This window comes from Barbus barbus (assembly GCF_936440315.1).
Source record: "Barbus barbus genome assembly, chromosome: 43".
In the NCBI taxonomy this organism is placed as follows: Eukaryota; Metazoa; Chordata; class Actinopteri; order Cypriniformes; family Cyprinidae; genus Barbus; species Barbus barbus.
Window position 1 is genome coordinate 20,082,697 of NC_136721.1, and position 17,917 is coordinate 20,100,613.

The following is a 17,917-nucleotide window of genomic DNA, read 5'->3' on the forward strand; positions in this document are numbered from 1 at the left end:
GCAGAAAGGAGGGCCTGCAGTGTGTGGGGCCAATGAACCAATTACTGACAGCCTATCAGAGAATGAGTCAGAGGACACACAGAAGAAATCATCAAGGAAAAATCAGGAGACTTTTCGGAAATACACAAATTTCAAGTTTCGTTACCAAGTAAATAGCAGCTATTGACTATTTTACATGCAAAAGCATTAAAAAGAAAGATTTGAACAAACCCTCTGAAGTACAAAGTCATCTTTCAGCGTGCAAAGCGACAACATTTAGGCTGATTTTCTCAATCCACTGTTGCTAATATATAAATTATGATACACTTCAGCTTTTCAAATGATGTTTTAGAGTCATATTCAAAGAGTAGAGTTGATTTAATAGACATTTTGAACGTATATTTTAATCAACACATTCTTTGTAAAAGTTAGAGGTTTAACGGCTTTAAACTGACGTAGTTAAAATGCAAGCATATATGAACTCACAAAACAGATCTAAACCATCTGAGTATCATTTTCAATAGCTAGAACTTCCCACTTTTAGAAAAACCCACTGGTCATTTCTATTATTTGTGTAGTTCTAGTGAATGTTAAAAGACTTTGTTCTTCTTTTTAATCTGAAACAAAACCCACAGGTTTACTGAACCCCAAACGTCTTTCCTTAAATGATCTTTAACCCAAATGCAGGTGTGTGACCTGAGAAACACCTGCATCTGTCCACAGAACACAACAGCTGGCACTGTATCAAATCAAACATGTAATACAAAAACACTTGTGATAAATATCAGGTAAGACTGAAATTAATCACATATTCAATTAAACACACTGCCAATGCTGACTAATGAATATCTATAAAATCACTTAATTAACCAATACCCACATTAATACTGACAAAGCTATGACGGTGGCACATAATCAACAATATTGTGCTGTGGAAAACAAAATACATTTAATTTCAAAGTGTTGATTTTTATCATGTCACGTTATGCGCTCAAAATGTGTGCCATAAGGCTCTACCAGATACCTTCTGTATAAACGCTTGACTTCACAACGTCTTAAGTTTAAAATCTGATTAAATTATTTACACCAAATACAGCCGAAACAAGTTACAACCACTTTGAATTTAATTACTGATGAAGAAATTGAAAATGCATTAAAAGTATTCACAAAAAATATTAAATTTAAATAAAGATACATAAAATAATATAAAAAATATTGTTTTAGAATATTATACACATATATATATATATATATATATATATATAAACTTGTTTGGTATTATATGTACACAATTGTATCTAGTCAATATTGGCTGAATTAATAATTAGGTCAAATTAAAGAAAAACTAAAGCACTTAAACCTTAACCCAATAAACTATAAAAAATGCATTTTGGAAAACTTTTTTTTCACACAATATAAAACCACTTAACACTGCAATCACATATCGATAGAGCAGATCATATTAAGTTAGACACATTTAGTTCATAATACTTAAATAAATTAATGTTTTTCATTAATATGCACTAAAAAATCCACCCAAGCATCACAATATTAACACCGAACAACCCTGAAGAACAAAACTGCAGGCCCGTTTTTGCACCACAAAGTCAAATTGTTGATTTTTATTCAGAAGCCCAACATTTCTTAACTCACTTAGGCAATCGAAACAAACCAACATGCTTGTTTTCCACTCCACATTCTAGATAAACTGTACTAATGAAGTTTTTGAGTGTGTGGGACTCTGGAGCCTGAAGCTCAGAGGGGCTTGTGTGGGAGGTTTCGAGCTGAAGTGTTAAAAGATCTCGTTCATTGGCCCTCGTCTCTTGAGGAGGGCTAGAGGGGCTCATGGGCCCGTGGAGGGGTCGTGAAAAGGGGAGGATGTGGGAGACGCACACGTCTTGGAGGTCGAGGGTACGACAAAGACACAGGGAGCCGAACCACACGATTCTTTGAAAACAGGAGATCTCAGGGGGCTCGAGAGAACGCTTTAGCGCGGCTGTCGACGAGCTTGTGTCTACGGAGGGCTTTCAACTCTGCGGTTACAAAACTTGGAAAAAAGTTCATATAGTTCTGAAGTACAAAAACTTTGTGAGAAGCTACAGGTGTTAGATCCACAATTTAATACAAGTGCATTTGAAGATCAAAACATGTTTAGTAGAACTACAAACATTACAATTCTTCATGCATGCAAATTAAAGCGATAGTTCACACAAAAAAATATCATAATTTACTCACCATCATGTTGTTCCACGTACACTATATTACTTAGATTTTTTAAATTAAGCAAATCAGCATATTAGAATGATTTCTGCAGGATCATGACTGAAGACTGAAGTAATGGCTGCTGAAAATTCAGCTTTGCCATCACAGAAATTAATTACTTTAAAATAGGAAAAAAAAAATAAGGAATAATTATATTAAAATAAAAAAACAGCTCTTTTAAATGGCAATAATATTTCACAATATTACAGTTTTACTGTATTTTGATCAACTTAATGCAGCTTCGGTGAACATAAAAAAATAAAACATTTGAAAAAAAGTTAATTACTCCAACCTTTTGACCGGTAGTGCATAACTTATTTTTCCTGTTGGACACAGTAGTAGAAATGTTGAATAATGTCCTAGGCTACTCTATTTTATATAGTGCATGGGAATGGGGATCCGGCATGTCTTTAAAATGACATAAAGTCACCATAAAATTATCAGAAATGTAAGTATCATAAAATTCTTATAGTCATTTATAATTCCAATTGTGCATCCACATTTTCAAATTGGCTTGAGACTGGAAATCGGAAGGTGGATAAATGGATAACATCGATTTCAAACCTCATGTTCTAAACCTATGCATCTAAAGGCACCATATTTAAATGGCCGTGGAGAGCAGAATTTTTTACTGTTTATGACAAAAAAATACATAAGGCTTGGAATAGAGAGCAAAACTTTTATGATGCTTTTTTTTTGTCATTTTGGTGTTTACCAGCCCCCATTTTTATGAGTTTGTTATGGCATTAGGGTTAGTAAATTACAAAATGGTAATTCTTGACTGAACCATCCCATTTTACATGCGTAATTAATGCATTTTCAAGTATCATTTCCTTTGAAACACATCTACCTTCTCCCACGATCAGTATGTTCCCTGAGCACTCAGAAAGTGGTCCAAAAGTTAGTTAAGGATTCTTTAATGGAGACATTGGAAATCTGCTCAGCAGCACAGTCATTTAATAAACGGCTGATTGCATAATTGTGATAACTCACAAAAAAGGAACTGCAGCTCTATGCAAGAAAGAGGTCAACAGACTAGCAGTCCTGTCCTCATTCAACTCCTGCACCTGTTAGACCTGCAAACAAACATATTCCAGCATATGCTACATCAAATGAGCCTGGCGTCACATTAGTGTTTCAAACATACACAGAAATGCAACAAAAACAAGGACTGCAGACCGAGCTCATCTGATTCAGGCAAATGTTCAGTTCATTTTATTTTCACTGTTCATTTCTGTTTTCATGTCTTTCTTGAACAGAGAGTGTAAGTCTGAAAGACGTTTTTAGCAGATCCACAGTGTAGTGTGTACGTTTGCAATCATCGCCCTCTTGAGACTAAAACTGGAAATGCTTCAATTAAGTCGGAAATAAAAGTTCATGTATAAGAGATTTTTAGAAAAAGTTCAACAATAAATACTAAATCTATGCTGATATAAACAGTGGGAGGGGTTTATTTGATCAAAGCATGAAGCAAGTTGAAGGACACATCCACATGGACATGGGTGTATGGCTCGCGTAGTGTTTTTGCATCACACATCAAAAAGTATAAAGTAAGTGATTTCTCCAAGAGAGAAGTGCAGCTCTAGAAACATCCTAAAGACTGTAGTCCTGAGCATTTTCATCATTTTCTCACCCTCATGTCATTCCAAACCTGTATGATTTCCTTTCTTCTGTGGAACACAAAAAGAGAGGTTTAGCATAATTTTTATGTTGCTCTCCACACTGAAAGTGAATGAATGTTGTCAAGCTCTAAAAGTGACAAAAGCACCTTAAAAGTAACAGTTAATTCATAAAACTTGTGCAGCATTAAGTCTTTTGAAGTCAGTTTTTAACAAACGCTGTAGTTTCTGGTATGTCACGTTTCTGCTCACAACACAGCGAACACATGAATTTGTGGAATTGCAGGCAGCAATATTTTTAACCAATATTTTCAATCAGCTTTGATCTATACCTTACCAAAAATAAAAAAAACTTCAAATATAGTGCACAAGTCAAAATGACTTCTACTTTTTTGTAATTTTTGGAGCTTCCGTACACATTCAATGCATTGGAAAAAAGCAGCATGAACATTCTTAACATCTATTTTTGTGTTCATATGGGTTTGAAATGAAATAAGTAAATCATGACAACATTTTCACTGTTGATTCCTTAAAAAGGAATTGAGATCATGAGTTTCTGTATAAAAGACAAGCCTTTAAAGTTCTTCAGAAAGCATAAATAGTGAGAAGGGTCCAGAAGATTTCAGCAAACCTCTTTTCTGGGGTCCCATGCAGTTTTATTAGAACAATACTGTCAGACCATCATCGAAAAAAATAAAGTCTAAAATACACCAAGAATCGTCTCATCCCAGAGCCTTTCCTCCTCTGTCCTGTTGTCTTCTTGATTCATCTTTTCTTTTCCTTTTTTCTTCTCTTTTCTGTGTTTGTGTTTGCCATCTTTCGTTTCTGTCCTGACCTCTACGTGTTCCTCCATCTTTCCCTGTGGTTCCTCGTGCACTTCAACTTCTTGTTTCTCCAAGAGTTCCTCTTCTTTTCGTCTCTTTGCATGCTGTCCATCCCCGTGCCTCCTACTTTTCTTGCTTGCTCTTCTTTTACTTCCGCTTCCCTCATCTTCACTAGAGCTCCTCTCTCTTTTTCTTCTCTCCTTCCATTTCTTTCTATCATCTTCTCCTTCTATACTTCCTCTCCTGTCTCCCTTCCGCCTTTTTTTCCTTTCTCCTCGTTCCGTATCAGACCCTTCCTCCTGGTCTCTTCTGCTCTTCCCTCGGTTTTTCATCTTCCTCTTCCGTTTCCTCTTCTCTCTGCTGTCGTAACTGCTGCTGCTGTCACTACTGCTGCTAGTGTAGGAGGAGGAGTCTGAGAGAGAGGAGGAGCTACATGACTCAGGGCTCCTCCCTCTTTTATACAGGTGACCTGGTGGGAAAGGAGGACGGGCATGGGGCATAAATCCGGGCCGATAGTGTGGGACAGGGCCTCTCGTGCCAAAGCCAAACTGATTGACCTGAGGCTGGAATTGTGGGTGCCATTGAGGTTGAGGGAAACCAGGAGCCGGAAAACGTGGCACCAACTGGACAGGATGAGGCATCTCTTCTGCTTTCTGTGGACCTTCTTTCACACTCTCATCCAGATCCTTGCTTGCTTGTCCTATGGTGCCCAGCCCTGCTTTGGGATCCAGTCCCCGGGCCTTCTGCACTTGTATGTAGTCAGCCAGCTCATCCTGGAAGGAGTCGTACACTTTCTTCTGAGATTTGCACAGTTCCATAACTTTCTTCTCTCTAAGGGCAAAGATTAATGACATTTCACTTATTATTGCATGCAAACTAGTGAAACAATTTTCACTCAACAACAAAAAAAGAAGAAGTGAAAATTAAAGGTCAAGTAACACATTTAAATCAGAAAACTAAACACTAAAATTGTATTTTCTTGTAAAACCTATTCTTATTTTTTTTCACAGTGTACACAAATATGTAAAATGCAGAAATAAGTGCAATATGTACAAACAAATGTACATTTTTAAAGAAAATTAACTCAAATTTCACCTAATGTCAACAGGAAATCCAAGTTACCACAATTTTTTTCTCTAATCTTACATATTTGCACAGAAAGATCATTTTAATCATATTAATATACAGGGGCGCCGCAGGGGGGGAGGTCTGGGGGTTGGACGATGGAGGGGGGACCGCCAGCCCATCAGATAAAATGATGAATGAGAGGAACGTCACTCACTTGACAAAGTGTTTGTTTCCCTGCATGTGTGCCTGGTACATCTCTATTGAGCTGAGTGACAGGCAGCAAATTGGGCAAGTCAGGGAGCTCACTGTATGTGTGCGTGAGAGTAAAAGAAAGAGGGTATAACAACAACAAAAAATGAATAAATTCAAAAAACATGAATATGCGAAAATCTTAAATGATTTTTAATATCAATAATTAATAAAATCAATATAAACATTATTGAATAAAATTTGTCATTCATTTAATTTTTTTTTAAATTGGTCAGTGTAGATATATTTTAACGCATACCATGATCTGACTGTTCCCCCATCTGATCCAGCATCTCTTGCCGGGCCTGGTTCCTCTGATGCTTCCGGCCGCTGTAGTGCTGCTGGGCGACCAGAGGGTTGTTAAAGGAAGCGCTGCACAGTGTACAGTACTTATTGGGGTCACTGAGATCAACCTCTTGATCGCCCAAGCCAGAAGTATCCTTCTGCTCCACACTGATCTGATTCTGCACAGCAGCCTCTGATGGGAGGACATCAGGAATTGTGGATTCTAGGACAGGCGCTGAAAGTTGAATATAACATAATAGTGTTTTGACAGATTTAGACCACAATGGTGAAGAGTCAAACCTAACAGTCCCCAGTTTGATTTTACTCACCTCCAGGTGGCAGAGGATTGGTTTTTCTCATGTTCTTGGCATGAACTTTGCCCTCATAGTGCGACTTGGCCACAGTTGAAGAGCTGAATACCATGTTGCACAGCTCGCAGAACTTCTCTGCAGACAGACCTCTCTGTAAAAAAAAAAAAATGAAGTATTATATATTAATACACACTTAAGAGCAATATATGCATATTCTGTATGATCTGTTACATACCAAAACGCCTCCACAATCTTGGCTTGGCTTATTTATTTTAGTGTCCTTGTTCTGCAAGTACATCCTAACTCTTTGTGCATGCTTTTTCCCCTGGCAACATAGAAACCAATGTTAGAAATATGACTGCAGCCTTTTGAGGTTGCCTGAAAAAACTTGATACAGTTGCATGGAAAACAATCTCACAAACCTCATAATGAGAAACTCTCTGGGACTCGTAAAGCAGGGTTGCTTCACAGACGTGACAGAAGTTATCTGTCAACAAGCCTTTGAGAAGACTCTGAGACACTGCAGAAAAATCAGACATTAAAAGCGAAAATAATGTAATATAATATTTATTGTATGAAATAATCTTAACATAATTTTGTGTAATGTAGCTGATGTGTTTAGTATAGACATGATCTCATTGGCTCATTTTTGTTTTTTTACAAATCTGATTTTCACACAGCATGAAATTTATGATTAGAAATAGATTTTAGACACACTGTAACGCTTTTGGTAAAACTAGTCAACAATAAACACAGTACTGTATCTCTTAATAATATCAGTAGCCAAATTGTCATTTAATGAAAGAAGCAAAATTTTGTTCATGAATTCATTCTTACATAAATCGTTGGACTGAACTAAATGTGACAATTTATACACAAATGGTTTTACAGAGAAATTCGTTCTGCTTAAATTTCATGAATGAGGCCCAATGTGTCCAAGCAAAGCGTACAAGTAATAATGCATCTGGTTGTTGAAGTGCAAAAAAGGCTATTTTAACAGAATTAAGGATACATTGACAACTATTTCATGTTATGCCTGATAACTAATAATTGACCCCTATTAGAAATTTGTTATAAAAACACAAATCCAGTTAAAGAACAAAATTTTAAATGTTACAACTGAATCTAGGCATCGGTACATCATAATGTAAAGTCTAAATTATTCCAATTGCTTTAAATGAAAAATCACTAATAATATTAGCCGAATAAATGAAATGGTCTTGATGATGTGCATACCTAAACAGACAATTTGTACATGCCGTGGATTTTTTTGACATTATTTTAATGAATGCCATGCAGAAATGTACATATACCTAAATGAAAGAGCTCATGTTATTGTAAAACGTCTCAAACTTGCTTGAATTATATTATTTGCATAAGTTTTAATTCGGTAAGGCTGTTTTTTTCTGAATGTGTTATTGTACTATCAGCTCAAATAAGCTTGTGGATACTAAAATTGCATAAAACATCACTAAATTAGCATTTATTAATGTGTACTTATTTGTACTACTGTCTAAAATAACATAAACATCGATCCTTATAAATTGTGATACTAGTTTTAAAAAAAATAAAACGTCACGAATTAGTCAGATATAAAAACAAACAATTTAAAACGCACTACAACGTTTCGAAATGTCTGAAACGAGCTGTTATTTTCCATTATAATGCAATGGAAGATTATTATGAGGCTAAAAAGCCATTCGCTACCTTGCTAGATTGTTGCTTAATCGACGAATTAAACCATTCACACGATGGTATGATTAATTAACTCCACGTTTAGTCTTAACGTGTATTTTCAGCCGATGAACGATGACAATCGACTTAAAACACATCAGATTGTTTTAAAAAGGGATTTTTGTGGTGGTTGTTTAAGATGAGTGATGGGTACTAATATTTAGCCTAGCCTAGCTTGTTTACTCGCTAAGCTTTATTAGCACCCATGAATCCATCTCAAACAACTCAAACACAAGCATTCGATGCAAATAAACTCCACATGACTGCATTTTTGAAGTTTTTGAAGGGTTTCAACTGATAGACTCACCTTCTTCAACCTGAGAAATATTGGTGTTTGTGTTTTGTACTGTTTCTGGATTGATATCGTCTGTATTTTTGATTTTGTCTGTTTCCGCACACTGCGGAGAACACGATACACTAGCTTCAAGCTCTGACATTTTTTAAACCTGGAAATAAATCAAAACTGTAGCAATTAAGCTAAAATGGCAAAGAGCTCTACATGGCAATGGCTAAGATATGAAGGGACTCAAGGGAGGTGATATGCGCATGCGCAGTAGGATCACATTTCTTTACGTGCCAGCCAATGAATGAAGTAGATGCTTACTGCCATCATCTGGTGTTTTTATGTTATTATCTTAGTAAATTAAAAAACTAAAAATAAATCTTTGTGTTATACTGTACGAAGCAAATATATCATGGTTTACCATATATTATGAAGGCCGCAGTTATATAGCCTACAATGGTAAGCAGTTTCTGATCAAAAAGAAAGTAACAGTAAGCTAACTTTAGAATCTATGGTAAAAAATAAAATAGGTTGATGTATTTTTTAAACATAGGCCTACTGTGGTTTAGTTTTGTATATGGCCTACTTTATTCAGTGACTTGCATCAAAAATGAATTCACCTTGGCAAATTATTAACATTACAGTTTTATTCCTTCAGTCTGAGAAATATTTGAAATGCTGTGAATTTCTTATTGTACATTAACTGAAGACAAATGTGAACAGGCCAAAGAAAAACTAGTGTTCTGGATCACTGATCAGAAATCATCGAAAGTCCTTATCAAAAAGACATAGCCTATATTTCCTTTAATAAAGTTGATTAGTGTATCACACAAGATAAACAAAGACAAAGAAATTTGCTGTAATCTGTTAAAACAGTAACATTGCTGAGACTGTACAACAGAACAGTGCTGGTATCAGATATAATATTATGTAGTGTTATTCATTCAGCAATTTAATTTCCTAACTAGTTTTGATGTTTTGGTAAAATTTGAACAAATTTTCTGTTAAATTTGATGCAGTATTAGCACAGACAGTACAGTATGAATGCATTATTCATGTAAACTTTAAATTTTTGTGCAGTCTGTCCAAACACATAGAACAACTGTAGACATAGCAGTGAGCTAAGAGACACCTTCATTACTCCTTTTCCTCCGATGTAACAGAAGGTGGCAGTGAGGAGGACGGTTAGGAGAATCAACAAGCCAATCCATGCTGCAGGACACAAGCCCTTCCTGATGCCCGCAGGTTCCTCTGGAAGAAGACTGCTCACACTAAGAATATAACCCAGAGCCCAGCCCACAGACGCCTCTCCTGCCTGTGACATAGTAGAGACTGAATGTGTGGTTTTGCATTTTTGTGTACTTAGTTCACATTCACACAATTTGCATTTTATTCAGAAGAAAACTGTAAAATTAATAATTTAATCAATATTACTGAAAAATCTGGATTTGACAATTTAGAAGATATCACCTTTTGTTTGAACCCACCCATTTTTCATGTGAGCAAAAGTATTGAAACATGTGACTGACAGGTGTATTTTGTTGTCCAGGTGTGTCCTATCACAATAATTATTCAAACAATAAATAGCACTGAATGTCTACACTCGGTTTCAGATGTTCAAACCGCATTTATAGTTAAGAGGTGTAACCAACATGAAAACCAGAGAGTTGTCTATGGGTGAAAAACAAGCCATTGTGAAGCTGAGAGAAGAAGGAAAATCAATCAGAAGCATTGCACACACATTGGCCATAGCCATTTCAACCATTTGGAATGTCCTGAAGAGGAAAGAAGCCACTGGTGTACTAAATAACAGACATCAAACAGGTAGACCAAGGAAAACGACTGCAGTTGATGACAGAAACATTGTGAGAGCTGTCAGGAAAGACCCTAAAACAACTGTAAGTGAGATCAGCAACAACCTCCAGAGGGGAGGAATCACAATCTACTGTTCGCAGAAGACTTCATGATCACAAGTACAGAGGCTACACCAGAAGATGCAAACCACGCATTAGCAAGAAGAATAGGAAGGCCAGGCTGGAATTTTCCAAAAAGTACAGAGATGAGCCTCAAAAATTCTGGGACAAAGTTTTATGGACTGATGAGACAAAGATTAACCTTTACCAAAGTGACAGAAAGGCTAAAGTTTGGAGAAAGAAAGGATTTGCTCATGATCCAAAACATACAAGCTCATCTGTGAAACACAGTGGAGGTAATGTCATGGCTTGGGCTTGCATGGCTTCTTCAGGGATGGGCTCATTAATCTTCATTGATGATGTAACGCATGATGGCAGCAGCAAAATTAACTCAGAAATCTACAGAAACATTTTGTCTGCCAATTTAAAGAAAGATGGGAGCTTATTGGGAGATCCTTCATCATGCAGCAAGATAATGACCCAAAACAACAAAGGAGTTCATCAGGGGCAAGAAGTGGAAGGTTTTAGACTGGCCAAGTCAATCTCCAGCCTTAAACCCTATAGCGCATGCCTTTTACCTGCTAAAGAGGAGACTGAAGGGGGTAACCCCCCAAAACAAACAACAACTGAAAGAGGCTGCGCTGAATGCCTGGAAAAGCATCACAAAAGAATGCAAAAGTTTGGTGATGTCAGTGGGTCACAGGCTTGATTGAAAGCAAAGGATTTGCAACTAAATATTAAGTCTTTTCACTTTAATCTATGTTAATTCTATCTGTTCCAATACTTTTGCTCTCATAAAAAATGGGTGGGTTCAAACAAAAGGTGATCTCTTCTAAGTTGTGTATCAGATCCAGATGTAAATACCTGTAAATAAAAGCCGGAATGTAAATCTCTAGTCTGATATTCATCTTTTGATGTCAAACCCAAATGTTTTCAGTCTACAGCAAAAATAAAGGAATTGGCCTCACTGTCCCAATACTTTTGGAGGTGTGTGTGTGTATATTGCGTGTTTAATGTTTTATTAAATTGGACCTAAAAATGTTATAAAAATTATTAAAATATTAATATTTGACTATAAAGATAATACATTTTCTTTCCAGTTATAGGCCAATTAAGATTTTAGATCAGTGTCATTATTTTCATGACAATTAAGAAAATAAAAAAGAAATGTAAAAATCTTATTTATACAAAGGGGGAAAAATTCAAATATTTAAATTGTAAAGTACATCATGTTTCATATATCCTGATAGCATTTGTTGTACTGGCTTTAATTTATTCTGAGGCAGCTAAAACATGCATTAGTATTTTACTCAAAAAAAAAAAAACACATTCACAAATTATACCTCTTTTATGGTCATATTGCACACAGCTTGGGCAGCCTCCTCTTGCTGAGCAGAGGTTCTGATGTTTATCCCTGTACTTTGCTGGAGATAACTGTGAGTGAAGAAATAGGCAGAGAAGGCCTAAAAGAAAGACAAATACATATGATTTTATTCTATTAAACTCATATGTTCCACTTTGTCCATTTTTTTGGCCTCTCACCATGAAGCCCCCCGCTGATGTTGGGCTGGAAAACTCCATTAAAAGAACACTGAGAAAAGGGGCAGAACTGGAAGGAAAATATATTAGAAGTGTTGCCAAGGCAGCTTTGGTAGTCCCCAGTGCCTTGCACCCTGATCCAGGAATGAGGGTTGTAAGGTTTTGGTTTCTTAGACGCTGTACAAGGGGAGTCAAACACTTTCTCCAGCTTGAAGACATCAGTGAAGTCAGATGGGTAGCAGGGATGATACACTTTGCTAGTATTACCCTGCGACTGAAATGAAAACATACTAGATGAATGTAAACTGTGACAGGACAAAAACAATTCACCAAGAAGTCACCAACACAAAAATAGTGTCGATACAATGAGGTATTATTGACTTGTAATAATGTCATACTTCAACCAGGATCTTGTGCAGAGCCTCTTCTTTACCATAACACAGGTAACTGAGGGAATACTCCTGCCCATAGAGACACAAGGTCATGCTGTTCAACTCGTTCTCAACTGTCTCTGGGGTCTCAAAGGTGATCTGTGTGGACGCCCCACCTAAATCCAGCGCTCCGACTGTTTTTCTGCCAGAGTTAAGCCTGCGGCCCACATAGCCATACTATATTGTGGAAATGAGCAAACAAAGACAGAAAATTGCCACTAGATGGCCCAAGCAGTTGAGAAACCAGTAAAAATACTGTACCATAAATAAATAAAATAATACTGGCTTAATGATTAGATGTTATGATGATAATAAGCAACAAAGTTTAAAGATTTATGGACAGTTTCACTGACAAGAAAAGACAGACATACTCTAACAAGAAAGCACCTTTATGAAGTTTTCAAGGAGGTAGTTGACAGTGATCCAACCGTAAACCCACTCTTCTTGACCGCTCCTCGAAAGTTGAAAGGAAAGGATCTGATTTTTTGTTTGACTTCTTGAAGAATCTGAGATGCTTTTTCAAGATTGGTAATTCTGAAAAATAAAAGAAGGAAAAAATGAAAGGTATTTGGAGGTTAATGACAAAAGCAATCAGCAAATGTCATCCTGGCAGAAAACAAAATTTTACTACATAGCTATAAAATATTTAGAGCCAAAACATAGCCTACACTGGCCCTAGAACGTTTTTGGACAATTAAGCCGCTAAATATATAAATTTGTATTAAGATGACATAAAATCAAAAAGCACCTGTAAAAGCCTTTTCTCGGAACTAATGTCTCTTTTCTAATTTAATGAACAGGTCTCAATGTAATTAAATTTTTGTAAAGATTCCCCTTAGATTTATTTATTTATTTACATTTTTATTTGTTTCAGTAATTTTAGCATTATTGTATGATATTTTAAATTTTTTTTTTTTAAATATACTTTCACTCATTTTTTTTTAATTAACTTTCACATATGCATATGTGTTATATGCCAGAAAATATATTGCAAAAAAAAATTAATGAAAAAAATCAGGTTTTACCTTTCAAATCCTATTAAAGCTTTGCATCTGAAACTTGACTGAAATATCTTGAAACTTGCATATTAGTGTTTCTGTGTTTGTGTTTATCTACATGAGAAATACCTTTACCATTACTCTGCCAGAAAAATTATACTGCTTCAACAAGATTAACCAGAAAATGAGACAGCCAGAAAGTATTTTAAAATAGGATGTGTTCTGTTATATGTGGTCTTTGTGTGCATAAAACGATTCAATACTACATGTAACAACATAGGTAGAAAAAAACACACTCACTTCAGAAGTCTCATGCCAGGAGTAGCTCCTAGATATACAGGGTGATGTCTGTCTGGGGGAATGTCCCGTATGGCCTGCTTCAAGCACGCCTCAAGGCTGCGGGCCGCTGCACCCCGTTGCCCAGCATAACTAGAGATTCCCCCTCCTGCACCAAAGAAACACAAGACGCAATAATTACATCCATTTATTAAACTAGACTGAAATATCTTATACCAGAACATGCATATTGATGCTTATTTATTTATTTACGCTTTGGATGTTTATCTACTGTATATCTCTACCATTAATCTGCCTGAAAATGTTAAATATTTCAACAAGCCATTTGACTTTGGCATGACACTCGTTGTGGGTGGCCATCATATTTCAAGTACAATTGCTTCTAAGATTTTGTACACATTGTGTGTTTCCGTGACTGTTACGCAGTTATTTATCCATGGCTCCCAGGGGTTAACATGTACCTGTTGCCTGAAGGCACACTCCTGGAGATGCAATTCCCAGAAGTATCTGACATAACAAACATCCTGAGTCTGCATCATCATGTTGTTCCATGGTTCCCAACAGGAACAAAATGACCATTGTCTATGTTTACCTTGTGAAGGCTCACCTCCCCACAGCTACAAAACTGACTAAATATACTATACCTGGTTCTAATGTAATTTTGCATACTAACGTTTACTTGTAGTTCAGGATGTGGCCTTCAGCTTTGATGTTGCTGTCTGTAACCAAATGATTAGAAATGGATTCTTAAATATCTGAGGCAGGACTGAATGTGAAAGCACATACTAACAGTGATTAATAAAACATTATTCTGTGCACAACATATTAATGTGTGCTTAAAAGATAATGTTTCTGTGATCATACATTGTTTTCAGGCTTTTTATATGTCCACAAAAGCAACACAATTCCTCTTTGTATCATATGCCAAAATCTTCCTTCCCATTAAGCAGGATACATTGTGTGAAATGCAAGTTAGCTTCCAGATGAAAAATAGAGAGCAAGAGAGAGAGAACACAAAATAAATAATTTTACATTTTAATCAGGACACAGAAGTAATAATACTTACCATGTACTGTGGTGGCTCTCTCATTTCATGTACAGAGACAGTCAGGAGTAGAATAGACACAATTCCAAACGGAAAGAGCGCCGCTGAGACAACAAACTTAAGCAGTTTATCCATCAGTAAAGCTGGGGTTTGCCTGGTGCAAATGACGGTGAAGGAACAAGGGCAACCCCTTTGCCCACCCAGTTCCTTCACAAGAGAACAGACTTCTCTTCTACAAAGAAGCCCCTCTATAGTAACAGTTAGCAACAGTAGAAACATTTCTTTAGAATAATAAGAAAAAACAGTTTTGCAAATGTATATATTTTATTGTTATAAAGACTATTTGGAAATATAGATGTAGAATAGCTGATGTTAAAATAATAATCAATATAGATTAGATTGTTAGTAGAAACACAATATGTCTTGCACTAATTACAACCTTTTTGTAGAATAAGGGAGTTAACATTCCTAAAACTTCTTCCAGCATCTGTTTAAAATGTGACTATCAAAGGTGTGTCCACTAGTGCAGCAGACTAAATCTAGTCATTCTTGTGCAGCAGGACTAATGTGATGGAGAGCAGTTTTATTTACAAGGTTTTTCTTCTTTCAATGTCCACTGCCTCTATTCAAAAGCTGACGCAGACAGCATGCTCTGAATAGGATAATTCCTGCCAAGAACAGAGGCACTTTGCATTTACAGGCCTACTTTGTATCCACAATGCGCTACTCTACGTGTTGTAAGAATTTCCTGTTTGGTGTTGAAAAGGGAGGAGAATAATGTGTGACATCATCTACATTTTGGGGAGGATTACTGTCCACTTGAATGCATGAGCAGTAATGCTTATTTTATGACAAACAGAATGACTAAATTAAGGCCACATCCTTAAATTGAATGAGGCGTCAAAAATATGGCAAAGGTTATGTTTTTGATTTACTGTTTACAATACAGTCTGTTCAATAAAAGCATGTCTTGAGTGATAATCTGATCTGTGTATGTTTGGCTTGAAAGGAGAATTAACAACATTTCTCACAAGACATTTATGTTTAAAGATTCACAAGCACACAATGCTTAAACAAACCCAGTTTTATGAAAAGTATTGAACTACATTTCAAGCTTCACTAGATAAAGATTAACAGATTTAAATAAATGGATAAATACAGTGACTTTGCCAATTTAAATAGGCATAATTTTCAGTGTAATGGCAAACTTAGGAAATCATTTAAATAAATACAAAACTAGAAGTTCACAAACCGAGTAACCTGACAGTGTGAACAATTTCCTTCTTAAATCACACATATAGTCCACTCTGGAAATTTCAGTGTAATTTCAGTTCATCAAACAAAATAAAAAACACAGCAGCATAACATATAAATGCATCCCAGATGGGTGCACCAAATATTAAAATAAAAACAACAAAATGTGTAACATCTCAGTCCTGCTTGTCCAGTTCTGGTGTGTTGTTTTGAAATTTTGGGAGAACAGACTCTTCATGTTGACACAGGTGCCAGACCATAATACAATAATAATTCAGCAGCAGGAGCAGCATCATGATTACCAAAGCCAAAATGACCAGAAGGGCCACCACAAGTCTCTTTCTGGTGCAAAATTGCTGAGATGACCAGTGGTCACTTTGGGAACCCTCCTCTAGTGAGTGTTTAGGCCTGAAGCGTGTGGACAGGCAGTGTTTAATCCACGCCCTAGCAGGAGCAACAGGTGAAAATAAGCATGCCTCTCTCTCTCCCATTGTCGCAGAAAGAAGATCAGCTTCTTGCCCACAGAGTAACTGTCACAACCACCTGCCAGCCAGTGTCTGAAAGAAGAAACATACAGTGGTCATATGGATTAAGCTGTCTAGTGCAAGTAATAATAGCAACAACAATAACAACAACAAAAATAAATAATAAAACAAAAATCTCTCTCTCTCTCTATATATATATATATATATATATATATATATATAAACACTTATTTGTCATTTTATTACCTATAGAAACCAGACTTTGAAGTCCCAAAACTCCTTAGCAACTTCATAGCGACACCATGGCAACACCTTAGCAACGTAAGCGCTTTAAGAATCTTTATGTTACGTTAAATATCTTTTTTCTTTAAAAATATAACTTTTACGACAGTGACGGCAACAGTGGCAATTTTATGGCAGAAATGTTGCTATGGCAGCAAATTTTGGCGCAAACTGTTGAATAAGGGGAACTGTAAATGTAAACAACGCTAAAAAAAACTGAACTTTTTCCAATTGGTTTCCCACAAATGTTGCTCGGTCTTTCACTTTTATGATATACGCAGGAGAAATACAACGTTTAATGAAAAAAATAAATAAAATGTTTGTTTTAGACGCGAGAATCCCTCCACCTGCATTCAGTCAGTGGAATAAACACAGATCCAGTAAGAGCAGGTAAGATATTGACGATAATGGAACCGTTTGTCGTGTCGCAGGATGATGTGACACAGTTTAGCAGCTCAAAAACAGTTCGCGATACGTTTCAGTAAATAAGCTAGCATGTAGTTTTGTGCAACAAAGTCTAAAGTAAACTCACCTATAGGAGCAAACGTCAGTGTTTGAAGAGGAACAGTGTGTCCACTGATGATGATGATACCGCCTCTTAAATACGCTGCCAGGCGTTTCCTCATACTTTAAATTTCAAGATGAGAGATTAACAAGTCACTATTTTTTGACCGCTACTCCCAGCCCATAACGTAGACGTCTGACTAATGTATGCATCTCTCCACCTCTCCAGAACTGACTGTAGCTAATATTGAACTTTCTGGGAAATGGATAGTCAAAGTGGAACGGGTGTTTATCTGCTACAGTACTTGTCTCTGTGCACGTCTTCATACATTGAGATTTTACTCGAGGAATTATCTATTTCGCTATTTGTACATAAATCACATATTTACAAATGCACGTTTATTTAGCTAACAGGGGACATTGCATATATTCATGTTGTTTTTATACACAGATAGTTATACACTTTATAACCTAACCCTATAAGGAAAAAATCTGCATTTATACAATGTGTATTACATACAATATATTATATATATATAAACAAGGTTTTGGGAG

General features: G+C 36.2%; 1 protein-coding gene and 1 pseudogene across 2 annotated transcripts; both read right to left on the reverse strand.

Moving 5' to 3' along the window:
• Positions 1–3,150: 3,150 nt before the first annotated feature.
• LOC306862105 (uncharacterized protein) lies at positions 3,151–8,886 on the reverse strand. The gene is made up of 7 exons (XM_079404741.1): positions 8,639–8,886; positions 7,020–7,117; positions 6,833–6,922; positions 6,616–6,748; positions 6,261–6,521; positions 5,967–6,057; positions 3,151–5,515 (listed from the first exon to the last, which is right to left on the reverse strand). Exons 1-7 carry the CDS (start codon positions 8,766–8,768, stop codon positions 4,561–4,563), a joined length of 1,758 nt encoding a protein of 585 aa, XP_079260867.1. The 5' UTR covers positions 8,769–8,886; the 3' UTR covers positions 3,151–4,560.
• Positions 8,887–9,635: 749 nt separating this feature from the next.
• Positions 9,636–14,344, reverse strand: LOC306862681 (ectonucleoside triphosphate diphosphohydrolase 2-like; annotated as a pseudogene). Its single transcript has 7 exons — positions 14,254–14,344; positions 13,796–13,940; positions 12,885–13,031; positions 12,465–12,674; positions 12,070–12,340; positions 11,871–11,990; positions 9,636–9,929 (listed from the first exon to the last, which is right to left on the reverse strand). The product of its transcript is annotated as an ectonucleoside triphosphate diphosphohydrolase 2-like (transcript).
• Between the last annotated feature and the right edge of the window lie 3,573 nt (positions 14,345–17,917).